The sequence below is a fragment of the Saccostrea echinata genome, unplaced genomic scaffold, assembly GCF_033153115.1.
Source record: "Saccostrea echinata isolate AGI-Se365-2 ecotype Australia unplaced genomic scaffold, CSIRO_AGI_Sech_v1 ptg000213l, whole genome shotgun sequence".
NCBI lineage: Eukaryota > Metazoa > Mollusca > Bivalvia > Ostreida > Ostreidae > Saccostrea > Saccostrea echinata.
In genome coordinates, this window is record NW_026889962.1 from 83,630 (window position 1) to 98,327 (window position 14,698).

The 14,698-nt window shown below is 34.5% G+C and overlaps 2 protein-coding genes across 2 annotated transcripts; one reads left to right on the forward strand and one right to left on the reverse strand.

Moving 5' to 3' along the window:
- The first annotated feature begins 8,201 nt into the window (after nucleotides 1–8,201).
- Nucleotides 8,202–10,156, forward strand: LOC133177716 (uncharacterized). Its single transcript, XM_061312625.1, has 3 exons — nucleotides 8,202–8,667; nucleotides 8,807–8,931; nucleotides 9,107–10,156. The coding sequence occupies exons 1-3, from the start codon at nucleotides 8,202–8,204 to the stop codon at nucleotides 10,154–10,156; spliced, it is 1,641 nt and encodes a 546-aa protein (XP_061168609.1).
- Nucleotides 10,157–10,276: 120 nt separating this feature from the next.
- Nucleotides 10,277–13,990, reverse strand: LOC133177717 (uncharacterized). Its single transcript, XM_061312626.1, has 5 exons — nucleotides 13,579–13,990; nucleotides 12,847–12,973; nucleotides 12,487–12,651; nucleotides 10,730–11,501; nucleotides 10,277–10,333 (listed from the first exon to the last, which is right to left on the reverse strand). The coding sequence occupies exons 1-5, from the start codon at nucleotides 13,988–13,990 to the stop codon at nucleotides 10,277–10,279; spliced, it is 1,533 nt and encodes a 510-aa protein (XP_061168610.1).
- Between the last annotated feature and the right edge of the window lie 708 nt (nucleotides 13,991–14,698).

Genomic DNA, 14,698 nt, shown 5'->3' on the forward strand with positions numbered 1-14,698 from the left:
ATATATCAGGGCGGAGCTACTGTCATGGCGTCAAACCTCATTATGACCTCATTACCATAAAAATTTCATGGGTAGCCTTAACTGTACTGCGTTTTTTGTAACTATTCCTCGTTTAATATCAGTTTTTTCATGGTCCATTGCTTGCAAGCTTTTCAATTACAAAAAAAAACAAAACTTTACAGTGTCTAGATATCAAATATCTGAAACATGATCGTCCTACACGTTCCTGTTCTTCTTCCTAAAACTATAATCCTCCAGGACACGTCATTACTGGTTACGTGAATATAGCTGACAATGAGGACTTTATGTCCCTTATATCAAAACGGCCAAAACAAGGGAACCCCGATCTTTCGACTGGAGACAAAAATTCATAAATATAATGAGTTTTATCGAAGATTATGCAAGACGATGGGTGAATTTTAAAAAGAAGACCTTAAAGCTTGTCACTTTGTCTGAATGGATTGAAAGTTTAAGATGATGTTGATGTTTTGTTTTAAACCGTTGGGGACTATATGAAAACAATATATTCTTCTGTCTTCCATGATTAATTCAAAAGTGTAAAACAAAAAGAATTTGATAGATTACATGATCAATATGTACTGGTCCGAGCTTGCAAAGTAGGTAACACTATACAGTTAAAGTATATCATTGAGCTAGATCCCAGCTCCCCAAGGCCAGGATTAAGTCCTGACGTCTAGGAAATAGTCCTGGTCGAGCGGAACTGGAATCTTGCCAATTCCCTAAATGATATACCTCTTTACTTTTTTATTATACCGATACAAAAGTAAAATTTAGAGGATAACGGATAAACGGATATTAGCTTTAGAAGCAGTGATTAGCTCACCTGACTAACGCAGAAGGAATTAATCTATACAGGGATTTTTAAGGAATTATAACTAAGATCTAACGATCTTATTTTTTTATAGGGAAAATCATTAGAGTATAATTACATACACGGATATTATAAAACACAGGATAGATCTTATAGACGATGCACCTTTTAAACAAAGATATTGAAGGATACCATCTTCTATGTATGATGAAATAAGGTCCCATTTAAGACAGTTATCGGACATTGGCATCATTAGACCATCCCATTCACCTTATGTGTCTAATGTAGTGTTAGTGAGGAATAAGAACGGTACTCTCAGGATGTGTGTCGACTACCGACAATTGAATAAATTAGCCAAGAAAGACAGCTATGCTCTTCCGAGGACTGAAGAACTACTCAATTGTTTATCGGGAAACAAATTCTTGTCACATATCGACATGAAATCGGACTATATCCAGGTGGAGATTTATGAAGAACACAAAGAACGCACCGCATTCTCGGTTGGACCCTTAGGATTCTTTGAATATAACCGTATGCCTTTCGGTTTAACCAACTCACCAGCAACATACCAAAGACTAATGGAAAATCTACAAGCAGATTACAACTTGAATATATGCTGCGTTTTCATAGATGACATCATTATTTTTGGAAAAGCTTTTGTCGAAATGGATCCAGATAAATCAGAACGAGTTATTTATTGGCCAAAACCCAACAGTCCTTAAGAAGTTCGCAAATTCCTTGGTTTTGTCGGCTCTTATAGGCGATTTATTGAAAACTTTAGCCGTATAAGCAGACCCTTAACAGATTTTATGCCAACACCACTTAAGAAGAAAACAGGGAAGAATTAGAAATTGAAAGAGTGGAAATGGGGAACAGCGCAAGACCAAGCATTTGAAACACTCAAGAAACATCCGACATCCTCACCTATTCTGGGTTATGCCAACAGTTCTCTCCCTTATGAACTGCACACTGATGCTTCAGGTGATGCTTTAGGAGCTGTACTATATCAACATCAAAAGGACCTAAACGTGTTACTAGCTATGCCAGCAGAGGTTTAAACAAAGCAGAAAAGAATTATCCACCACACAAAAGAGAATTTTTAGCACTTAGATGGGTCATCTGCGATAAATTTAAAGACTATTTATACGGAAAACAGTTTACAGTTTTTACCGACAACAACCCGGTTACTTATGTATTAACAACAGCAAAACTCGACGCAACTGGTCACAGATGGTTGGCAGCTTTAGCAGCATTTAACTTCGACATTAAGTACAGACCTGGAAAGAGTAATGCTGATGCAGATGTTTTAAGCCGTATTCCTATGAGCATTGAGACAGTCCAAGCTATCTGCAATTCTGCTGTTTCATCATATGTAGAATCTTCAACTCTTTCACCTGATGTCATACATGACGATATGGATCCAAGAGGTTCCAGCACTGCTAACATCATAGACTGTGCTAAAGCACAGTCCTTAGATCCAGGTTACACCGTGTCATTGAGTATGTTAGAAGTAAACAGAAACCATTAAGGAGAGAGATAGGATCCAATGCTTTACTCAAACAATTTAACCACCTGAAACTCATAAATGGAGTACTCTAGCGTGTGACATGTATGGATGAGGAAACCAGATATCAACTTGTGTTACTCATTCAACATGCGTCTGCAGTGTTAGAAGCTCTTCATGATGATGTGGGTCATCCTGGCAAAGACAGGACATAATCCTTAATTCGTGACAGATTTTACTGGCCAGGGATGCATAAAGTCATAGAAACTTGAATTGAAGAATGTGGTAGATGTACGAGAAGAAAAACCCCTACCAATCAACGTACACCTTTGGTAAACATCACAACCACTTCTCCATTAGAGTTAGTTTGTATGGATTTTCTCACTTTGGGAGGTTATAAACACATTCTGGTTATCACAGACCATTTCACCAGATTTGCCATGGCCATCCCAATAAGAAATCAATTAGCTAAGACAACAGCCGGGATGTTCTATAATCACTTCATTGTTCATTATGGCATCCCGGATAGAATCCACTCAGATCAAGGTGCCTATTTTGAGAGAATTAAGTGATTCAGGAACTTTGTAAAATCATTGGTATGGAGAAATCCAGAACTACCAGCTACCAATGGGTAATGGCATGTGTGAGCGTTTTAATCGTACTTTGCTCAACATGTTAGGTTCCTTAGATCCAAGTAAGAAAGCCAACTGGAAAGCATATATAAATCCACTGGTACATGCGTATAACTGCACCCGTCACGAAAGTACTGGCCAAACACCTTACCTTTTGATGTTCGGAAATAATCCTAGATTACCAGTTGATGTAGCATTTGGTTTACGTGTGAACGAAAAGGAACCAACTACACAATTCATCAAAGATTTAAGAGAAAGGATAATCCAACCTCACAAGTTAGCAACAAAAGCAGCAGACAAAGCCAGAACCAAGCAGAAAGAATGTTATAATACTAAGCTGAGAGGTGGTTCAGTGAAAGTCGGAGACAGAGTACTTGTGAAAATAGTCGCTTTTGAGGGAAAACAATTAACTGGCAGATAGGTGGGAACAAGATCCATACACTGTTATCGGAGAACCCAATGAGAATATACCTGTTTTTGTAGTAAAAAAAGAAAACGGAGAAGGACGTAACAGAACACTGCACCGTAACCTTCTATTACCCATAGGAGTTCTCAACGACACACCTACACCTGTAAACTTGAAACCCCAAAAGCCTGTACCTGCAAAAAGAAGATCAAAGTTACAGAAGATGGAACCAAAATTTTCCATTTCTGATGATTTATATGAAAGTTCTTCAGAAGATGAATCGGAATGAAGGTACAATATATTCAGTCAGGAAGAGAGACAATAAATCAAATATTATTGGTGAACCTGATGTTCAGACTGATACCCAACAAGGCCCTACAGAGGTACAAGGGGACGCCCATCCTTCTACAGACACAGTAAGTGCTGAGGAAGATATCTCTATACGGGACATTAGCGCTACGCAACGTGAGACAAATCAAGAAGAAACACTTGATGACCAAGATACAACTCGTATAGATGTGAATGATCAAGAGACGAGGGTTCCATTACGTCGATCCACTAGGGAGCGAAGACTACCTATGCGATATAGATCGGACGAGTTCGAGATGTCAAAGTCTGCGATATCATTGACACAAGATTGGAAGGACAGAATCAACTGCCTTACATCTTTAGCAGCTAATTCATCCTTATTAGAAAACTTGCGTTCTGAAGCGGAGAAGGCAATACTGGACATATTGACGTCACATCCATCTTAGACTTTGAAGTGAAATAAAATGTCGGGACGTCATTTTTTTCAAACCAGGGGGAATATGTGCCAGAGTGAAATTTGTAAATATTATGATTAATTAATTTATTATTTTCATTATTTAGAAAAATCTTTTGCAACACATGAGTTTGTTGAATATAAATATATTTAAACTATTGTAAGTTATTTTCTAAATAAGTATATCACTCATGTGAATATTTTTAACTTTTATACACTGTAGCTATATTAAGAGAGAATACCCTTTCCTTGTATTTGATTGGCCAGTTATGGTCAATTGTAGGGAATTTGATCATGTGATAATTTTGGAGGAAATTTTTCTATTGTGTTAAGTAGTTCCTGTGCTGAAGTCTGTTGAAATTGTCAGTCAGTTTATTGAAATTTTTATGCTGTAATTTGAACTTATTCTCATAATCAGGTCAGTTGCTTTGTATAATCCTATATATTCTTTATATTAAATACATAAATATCTGTTTCTGAGACGATAGAAATATTTAGAAACCTTTTTTATCATGTTTATTGAAATGGCTGATTATATTGAAAGCAAAAATATAAGTGTAACATTTACTTTGAAAGGAAAGACAGGATTTGTAATATAATTATAGATATAGCACAGTGAACTGAATAGCTGAAGTCAGTGTATTTATTTTTACCTTTAGATAGAATTCTCATGATCAGATGATGTACGTTGCCTAAACTCATTGTTAAACGACCTTTACACCTCATGTGAGGTAAGCATAATTTTTAGAGTATTATGTTTGAAATATATATCATGATACATCTATGATCATAATACTGATGAAACATACAAGTAAATATTTTCTTTATGAATTCATGTGAAATAAGGTTTTACATGATAGTATGCAGTGAAAGCGGAATGAGTATATTATCAGTATATTTATAATACCTTGTTTGTTAAAAACAATGAGGAGATATAGATTGCGGTAATTTTGATAAATGCAAATATTTTTGAGTCTCGTATATTAAAGGGAATTAACTGTTATTTTCATTTTATTCGGTAACATAAACGTAAGAGTAATCTTTCTTGCAATGTTGTTTATTTAGCTTTCACTATGTTTTAGGGTCAAAATCTCAACTGATCAACTGTATGTGTCTATCGTTAACTGTTTCAAAATAAATGATGTAAAGGTTAATTGGAGTCATTCCTTGGTGAAGTTGAACCTTCCTTAGACCCCGGGTTACATATGTATGTAAGGATTATAATTACTCTTGTATTTAAGAGGAAATGGATTTAAATCTACTAGTAGTAATCCAACTTGTACACTGTTCTCAAAGCTCTCTTTCTATAGAAAGTCCTCAAAATCATTTGTCCGTTTTAAATAGTTTTAATATTCCTAAATTGAATTTGAATTATCATACCTGTAATTAATTCCTAAACGTCATAAATATCCTTACAAACAAAGATACATAGCGGGTTCTAGTAAATGCTCTACCAAACCTCTTTCTTTACTCCTCACGGAAACATTAACAGCTGTGAAGGAGAAACTTCAGGAGTGCTGTACAGCATTTTCGAGAAGTGGTGTTAATCAGAGGTGGATACTTAAAAATTCCCGTTAGTACTTTAAGAATAACTGAAATCACAAAACTTTACCTAAATCAATAGTATCAAAACGTACGTCTTTTCAAAACCTTATACCACCACTTCCACGGTAAATTAAGTACCAGTAGTTTCTTCACAAAAATTCTTAAGACAAAGATTAAAATTTGACAACTCTGTAATTTCTTTGTTTAATAATGAAAATTATTAGTTGAGAAGAATAATCCACAATATACTGAAATGTAATAGAAATATAAGATTAATTGTAACCTACTACAAATTAGGTACATATGGAAGAATTGGAAAATTTTAGTCTTAGTCCTAAGTTTTTTTTATGAAAAGGGCTACAGACTTTTTGACATCATAGACTGCTTCTTCAATAAAAAAAAAAATGGGATTTGTAGATTTGCTTACCTGCCGTTGATCATCGGGATCATCTACATACTTGATTTTATTACAGAACATTCTGATTCTACACACAGTCATTGCGAGTAAAGGTCTAAATTTGAAGTCCTTCGCGGGTATATGGTGACGTCTCTATATGAGTGAAAAATTCTCGAACGGGACGTAAAAGAACACACAATCAATCAATCAATCAATCAATCAATCAGGTATTCCGAGGTTTACGTGTAAAAGATGCTTGAGTTTCTAATGTCAATATTTTTGTGTCTTCCAAGAATCTATTGAAATTCCAATGGGTACCGGTATATTTGTGCCCCGTTATTAGCAGAACTGTTTTTGTAATGCGGGATTTATTTTTAAAAACTTCTTCGTGAAAAGAAGAACTCTCTTTGCTATGGCCTTCAGTTTGATATATTGATATATTGACCACGTTTTATCAATTAATAATATTCAGTTTTATTCTTGCGTAGATTTGATATCTCATTAAACTCGAGATGAAAAACAACACAGAGTCTGATACATCTGTTTCATATCTGGATAATTGATGGCAAAATGACAACAAAACTTTATGATAAACGTGATACTTCAATTTTCTATCGCTGACTTCCCTTATTTATGTTGCAATATACCATTATCACATGCATTTGGAGTTTATACGTCCCACTTGATTAAAAAGTATATACACAAGAAGTATATTCTATGTACAAACAATTCTTAAACGAGACTGGTTGCTGACAAACAAGTGGATGATAAAAGGATATCGACAATCTCCTATAAAGCAATCATTTTCAAATTCTAGGGTCGATACAATTACATTATTTGCAAATACAATCTGTCATTTCGTCAATATTGACTAACGTTTTTCAATATCCGATATGCAAGAAGTATATTCTATGTACAATATTTTTAAACGAGACTAGTTGCTGACAAACAAGTGGACGATAAAAGGATATCGACAATCTTTTATAAAGCAATCATTATCAAATTCTAGGGTCGATACACTTACATTGTTTGCAAATACAATCTGTTATTTCGTCAATATTGACTAACGTTTTTCATGCAAATTGTTAGGCCATTATTTTCACACAGACTATAGATTTCTCCGTTTACTCATTCATGACAAGAAGAACACAGCAGATGTGACCGGTCAACATTGAATGCTTATTCCTAAATGAGACCTGATCTATCCTTTGTTTTAGAGTTTTAGAGAGGTGTGTTTTCTCTCCTTACAATTCGTATCGTTTGAGTGACTTTTAAACATGATTTATGTTCGTCATCTTCACATATCTCACTACTTTATGATCTGAAATTATTTTTGGAGCCTGGGGATTCTACAAAAAAATGAACAAATGTTCTCAGTTGAAGAACTTAGTTTATTGAAAATATTCAAGATAAAAGATTTTGAATAAAAAATAATTATTTAAGTCTATAGTGGAGAGTCTTTTTGAGGGGGGGGGAGGGAGGGGGGTAAATTGAAAGTGTCTTTTTAATTAATTTGTTATATTAGGCAATTGTCTACTGATTATACACTAAGGTATGCTTCTGTAGCCTTTGTGGTCATTTAAACTTTTGAACTAATGAAATGGAAGAAAAAAGTTACATGATCTCCAATTGTGATTTAAGCATGGTTAACCATTTAAACTCTCGGCGGAATCAGAATCAGGGGTGTGATAAAATGTGAAGTTCCAACTATCTGTGTATTAGACAACTTCATGGTCAGCTAATGCACTTGATAATAACAAGAGACTGAAGTCAGAAGCCAGGCGAAAGATGAAAATTAGTCATGCCTCTTCAATTCAGGAAAATGTGTTGCAAAACAGACCAAATTTAGACAAGCTTCTCAATATTTTTGATTTTGTTAGGGTGGTTTAAGCAAAGAATATTATTCATTCATCTTGTGACCTGTAAAGTTTGTTACTCTAGAAACTATAATAACTGTGATGCTGCAATACCATAATCTTTGTACCGCTTGCAGAATACTTTCTATTTCCACTCAAAAAGAGTTATTGCCCTTTGATCGCTCTTTAAAATCGGAGAGTGAAAACGGTACAAATCTCGCGAGATTTCCGGGACAAACATTCTAGACGTAGTCAATGACGCTGAAATGCCTGTTCGACATTGTATCGCTGTTGGCTGCACTGCCGATAGCAGGACAAGTACGGATTTAAGTTTTCACCAGCTCCCAAAAGTTGAGAGTGAGCTGAGGAAGTGGCTTAGTTTAATAAGGAGGGAGGGGTTGAGAGTAGATAGAACGAGTGATATACGGCATTACGTTGTATGCTCAAAACATTTTGTAGACACCCTACCAACTCCACAAAACCCTTATCCAACACTGTTTGCGTATAATAATTACAAAAAGTCAACCCCAAGAAAAACGAAGAACTCGAACTTAGGTAGAACTTCAACAAGCACCATAAGTCAAGATTGTCCAACCACCAAAAAAGTTAGACTTGTGAAATGTGATCCAAGTACTGATAAAACACAGATATGCTATCCCTATGTTGTGGGTGAATTGGACATCCCATTCATGGATTGTCTGGATATCAACAATAACAACAAAAGTCAACCAGGTATGTTGAATAAAAACTTAATATATAAGACATTTTAAATAAATACATTTATGATTACCTCTACCGTACATTTATTTATATTCAACATATACTTCACCAGGGTGTTCATGTTGTAAAACTACTTCCTTGTTTACTTTAGAGTTTGAATGTGACATTCAGTGCCAAAACACACAAGTACTTCATGATCATCCTTATATCTGCTGTAGTCCAAAAAAGAAGTATAGTGGGGAACATGATCTATTGGAGAAAATTACACTTTTAGAGGTGAGTTGGCACTGACAAAATGTATTACTTGTCTATAATGCTGTCCTTTCTCAACCCTACTACCATGAATGGATCATTCACACTACAACACAAACTTATCTTTAAAATATATATTCAATTTCTAAGCTACCAAATAACCATTGATACTTATACTGAAGGTTTGAATTTATACTAGGCTAGATGTGAGAAGCTAGAGAAAGAAAACAGGAAACTAAAAGAGGAGAATCAAGCCCTCAAATCACGTAAAGTTGATTTCCGGGAGAACCTTATGGGGAAAATACTACATGATGATAACAACGTCAAGCATTTTCTGGGACTGCCTTCACTTAGTTTTCTCACATTTTTCCTTCAGTTTTTGGCCCCTTTTTATGACAAAGTTTCATTTTGGAAAGGAGCTGGGAGGTCAGGATCCAAAAAGTGGCAAGAAAAGATTCAAACAAAACCAGGGAAACAGAGAAAACTCACTATGAAGGAGGAGTTTGTCATGACCATGTTGAAACTAAGACTTGGTGTAGACAATACAACTCTTTCCGTTTTGTTTAATGTGTCAATTGGATATGTCTCAAACCTATTTAGCACATGGATAAATTTCCTAGCTCAAATTCTAGACCCTGTTATTAAGTGGCCAGATAGTGAAAAGATTCGAAAACACATGCCATTATCATTTAAGCTCAAGTACCCCAATACAACATCAATAATTGACTGCACAGAAGTGTTCATTCAAAAACCAAAAAATTGTTCTGCACAAGCAAGTACTTGGAGTAATTACAAGTCCCACAACACCCTGAAGGCACTGGTTGCTATTCAACCAAATGGAGCTTTTACTTTTGTTTCCAAATTCTGGAGTGGCAATGTCAGTGACCGAAAAATTACAGTTGACAGCAAATATATTGACCTCATTTCCCCAGGGGACGAGGTCATGGCAGACAGAGGATTCCAAATTAGAGATCTTCTTACCCTGAAAGGAGCATATTTGAATATGCCGCCTTTCACCAATGAGAGAAGAAATGGCAGAGGGAGAGTGCTAACATCAAAACAGATTATTGAGACTCGTAAAATTGCTTCACTACGTATCCATGTGGAACGAGCTATCCGCAGACTGAAATCTTTCAAAATGTTAGGAGGCATTCTCCCTCTGAAAATGAAAAATTTGTCATCTGCAATGCTTAGAGTAGCAGCAGCATTTTGCAACTTTATGCCACCTTTGTCAAAGAAATTTAAATGAAGGAAATTGTTTACTAGTATCATGGCAAATTATGTTCATTTTTATTATAAAAGTAGTATTCGTTTTTATGCAGCATAAAATTTATGCTAGTAGATAACTTGCTAGTTTCATACATCTGAATCAATCCAGCTTTGTACTTATACTGTCATTGAGTACAAAAATGAAGTCAGTCAAAGTCTGTAGAGTGGTTTTAAAAATTGAAATATTGTTTGGAACATGTTATAAAAATAATGAAGTAAAATGGAGTGTATAAATAAATTCAAAGAACTTGATAAAGTTTCTTATGACAGAACAAAAATTTATTGAAAATGAGTTGAAGTGACATACATCACCTTCAATTCTGCAAAGTATTACAATCTACAATAGTCAAGGTACCTGACTAAGGTATATGTGATGTAGATACATTCTATGTACATGATATACTCAAACTAAGTTTGGCAAAACGTACTGCATATAAAAACTTTTAAGCTTTTCAGATAACAATTCCCAATCTGCTTTTGAAAAATGAATTCTCTCTACATAGATATCTTTTTGAGTAAACAAAACAAAATCACAATGTGAAAACTTGCATACTGCCATTTGACCAAGCATTTGGACATAAAATGGGGAGGACAGACTCTTTTTCAATTCATAATTTCCATTGACAATTGCACATGATGAATTTTTTGACATAGCAACCTGAGATGTTTCATTTCTTGAACTGTAAGGACACTTAATTTCAACAAGTCCTTTTCCACAACACTTGCATTCAGAAATGCCATCAGGGGATGCAGCGAAGAAAGGGAAATCTTTGTAAACATAGATTCCAGTCTCTGCACACTTGAATGAAGGGTGACAACTTGTCATGTGATCAACATATCTCTCTCGAGCGACAGATTCATTTCGTTTTCCGTATTCGACTGATTTTGAGGTGAAATGATACTGACCCATAATACTTCTTACAATGTAGTTGTCCGCTTTATCACCTCTGTAGTGATAGGCATTGAAGAAGTTTGAAGCAGTCAGTCTACCTTTTCTCTGGTACTGCCACATAAGGTTGATGGATTGCCCTTTAGTGAATTCATTTACTTTTTTAACATAAGAATCATCTACTTTCAAATTTTCTTGACCATGCATTGACATTAAATCAATAATATTTTTAGGTGTGTCCTCAATACCCATAGACACATCATTGTCTTCATCAGAATCTGACAATGTATACAAGGCCACTGCTAGTGTATTGCTCTTTTTGAGAACTTGAACAATATTCTTCTCCAAAGACTTTAAATCCAATGCTGATGACTTAAGTGGCAAATATCCAGAATCTTCCGACGGTCGTGGTCTATCTGGTTCATTCGTGTCAATCCTATAATCATTAGAAATATCAAATATATAAGTAATGTTAAAAATGCTTAGATAATGCACATTGTCACTACATATATTCCAAAATGGTTGTAAGATTGGGAGGGAGAGATTTTGACTTGATTTTAAAATATACCGGTACATATTAGACAGATAGAAAGTGGATTCAAGATATTCCCCTCTGAAGAAAAAGTACCCCTCAAAAGTGAAAAAGGGTTTAAACAAAAACCAAAAAAAAAAAAAAAGGCAAAAAAATTGACAGTCATGAAGGAAAGGGATTTTACATAAATTCTTCATATAAAAACATCTAGACTGTTATTTTTTCATTTCAAATGTATTTTTCTTCTAATCTATATAAATAACTCTTAACATTCGAAATTTAATAATATTCAATTTTTAATAACATGGATGAGAACCAAATTACAATTTATAAAAGATGATGTATGAATACATTTATTTTATTTTTTTCATTGTGTTTCATATAGTCATCTTTTTTTTCTTCATTTTCTTATTACTGTTGTTAAAGTATAATTCTAAATGACAAAAGATATAAAACAATTTCTCTTTTCTCAAAAGAGAACTATATTTCCCTGCACTAGCTCAAGTTTGCTGTGCCATGATGTCATATTCCATTATGGTGGAGATTAACATCAGTCCTCTATTCTATACAGTGCATACAAAGGCAGATTGGCTGCATGTCATATTTAATTTTAAAACATGTAAAGATATACATGGTCCATTTTCATCTGAGAAGATAAATATATAAAAGCAATGAAATAATACTTTTTGACATGCTTTGTATCATAACAAAACACAGGTGGCTGTGCTGACAAATTTTCATAACAATCTTAGGTGTGTTATTCAATTTGTCAACACAGCCATCCATGAAACAATGCATGGCAAAAAATATTAACTCAGTGTTAAATTGAATATGATACATCCACCAAACAGCATTCTTTGAGGAGAACTCAGTACAGTATGGCCAATACCTGATATCTAAGTCATGAACAGCCACTGGCCTGCATACTTTTCTTGGTTTATTCCAATATGCTGCAGTATCTGTGACTCCAATGGTACTTCGGTCTTCTATGGATGTGACGTGATCAATAATGCCAAATAGTAGGGCGACAACATGTTTGCAGGACCCATCCCCTCTGTTTAAGATTATTTCTTACAATTATATTTTTGTGTAGAATAAAAATAAATCAGTTCACTTCAACTTTGCTTGTATACACATATTTAATATTCACAAAAAACTTAAAAGCAGAAGTCTCATAAAATTTAATCAAACTTTTAGCACAATCAAGAAAATAACATTTCAAATGTGAGAAGAAGAAATTGAAACTTACGCAACACATGTGCATTCTGCTGAAAATATGTGTCCAGACTTTTCAACCAGAATCCACGGGATATAGGGATCACTGGACTGCCGTGTTTCAGGAACACACTTTCCCTTGATAAAACACATATCATCACCTAAAATTTAAATTGTAAACAAAATTTTCAAAAACATTCTTATTTGCTGTAATTCTAAATAAATAAAATTTAGGAATGGAGTTATATTTAAGTATAACGTCAAGTGCCTGTGAGACATACTTGTTTGTTTCTTAGGCACAAAAAAAAAATCCAAAAAAATATTTGATATACCGTACATACAATCTGGTGACAGCAGATGGTTAAATGTTGATGAGATATGCATGGTTGGTGAAAGTTCATGGACATGGATGGAACGATGATGATGATGACATGATGATTAAACAAGTAGCAAAGGATTGTAGTACAAAAAATGCTTGATTTTATAACCAAGTCAAATTATGTACTTCAACCAGTAGCCACTATAATCTAAAGCTAGCAGTAAAAAATCCTAATGTCAATTCTAAAAAAAAAAAAAGACTTGACTCTGAAAATACCAAATATTACATAATATTTATTATCTGTATTTACAAATTTAGGTGAATTAGATTAATCTGGTAATTGCACACACCTTCCCGATGAAAAGATCACTTTAACAAAACAGAAGAAATATTTCATACTCATCTTATCAATAAACGTTACACAATGCAGTATTCATGTAAGCCTACCTAACAGAGCCATGACGACATCATAAATGTGACCAGAGCAATGAAGCTTATATCCACTGTCGGATTTCCTGTTCCGTAAGCGTTCTTCAGACCACCCACAGTAGTTTTGAAGAAAAGATGACACGTCAAAGGCATCTATAGAGGGAATAATGGCAAGATTCGGAGTCCAAGCGATGCTACCATCATGATATGGGTGTGGATATGTTTTTCCACGAACCGTTCGTCTGCTAATGGAGGCCTGTATATCACCATCATAATGACCGATATGTGGCAAATTTAACGCCTCTGCTCCCTCGCATAAATCAACCAAGTCTTGCTTATTTCTATTAGAAAACGGAATACCTTTCGATTTCAATATATTCTTCAGATCGGTGCACTGTAAACTCTGATAATTTACAGAGTTAGACGCCATCACAGCCAAATTTTGTCCCAGGGGACCCTACTAAAGGCGCCTCTAATTTGAAGAGTGCGGTAATGGAAATATCAAGTATTCCCAATTCCCTACTTAGAATTAGAATTAAGTTCTATTTATTTTATTCATGTTGTTCTAATGATAGAATAGACTTCCTGGTTTATTTGTCTAGTAGAAATGATACTTATGTAAAATGTATTATGTAAAATATTTCTCGAAATCGTGTAGATTTTTTTTTTCAATCCATGAAACGGGGCATGGATGAGATCATAATAGGGATCAAATTATTACATGGGTTATGTATATAAAAAATATTTTAAAGAAAAGCAGTGTCAAAGCTAGTCATATTATTATGCTTGTGTCTTCAGTTAGTTCAGATTCAAATTTGTTTAAATCTTCGACTGCTAGGGGAGATCAGTACAACAATTTAAGATGAAAAGGTGAAGATAACGAACAGTCAAGGTCAAGGTCAAATGGTGAAAATGAATGGTGCCCAAGGAAAGGCATTCTCACAAGAAATAAACATGTGAAATATGAAAGCTCTATCACCAACTATTCAAAAGTAATGGGCAAGGTTAAAGTTTTCCAAATGTATGTCAAACTCCAAGGTCAAGGTCAATGGGCTACAATTGTTGTTATTTAAAGGAATGTCTTGTCATAAGGAATACACATGTAACATATGAAAGCCCTAGCACCAAACGTTCAAAA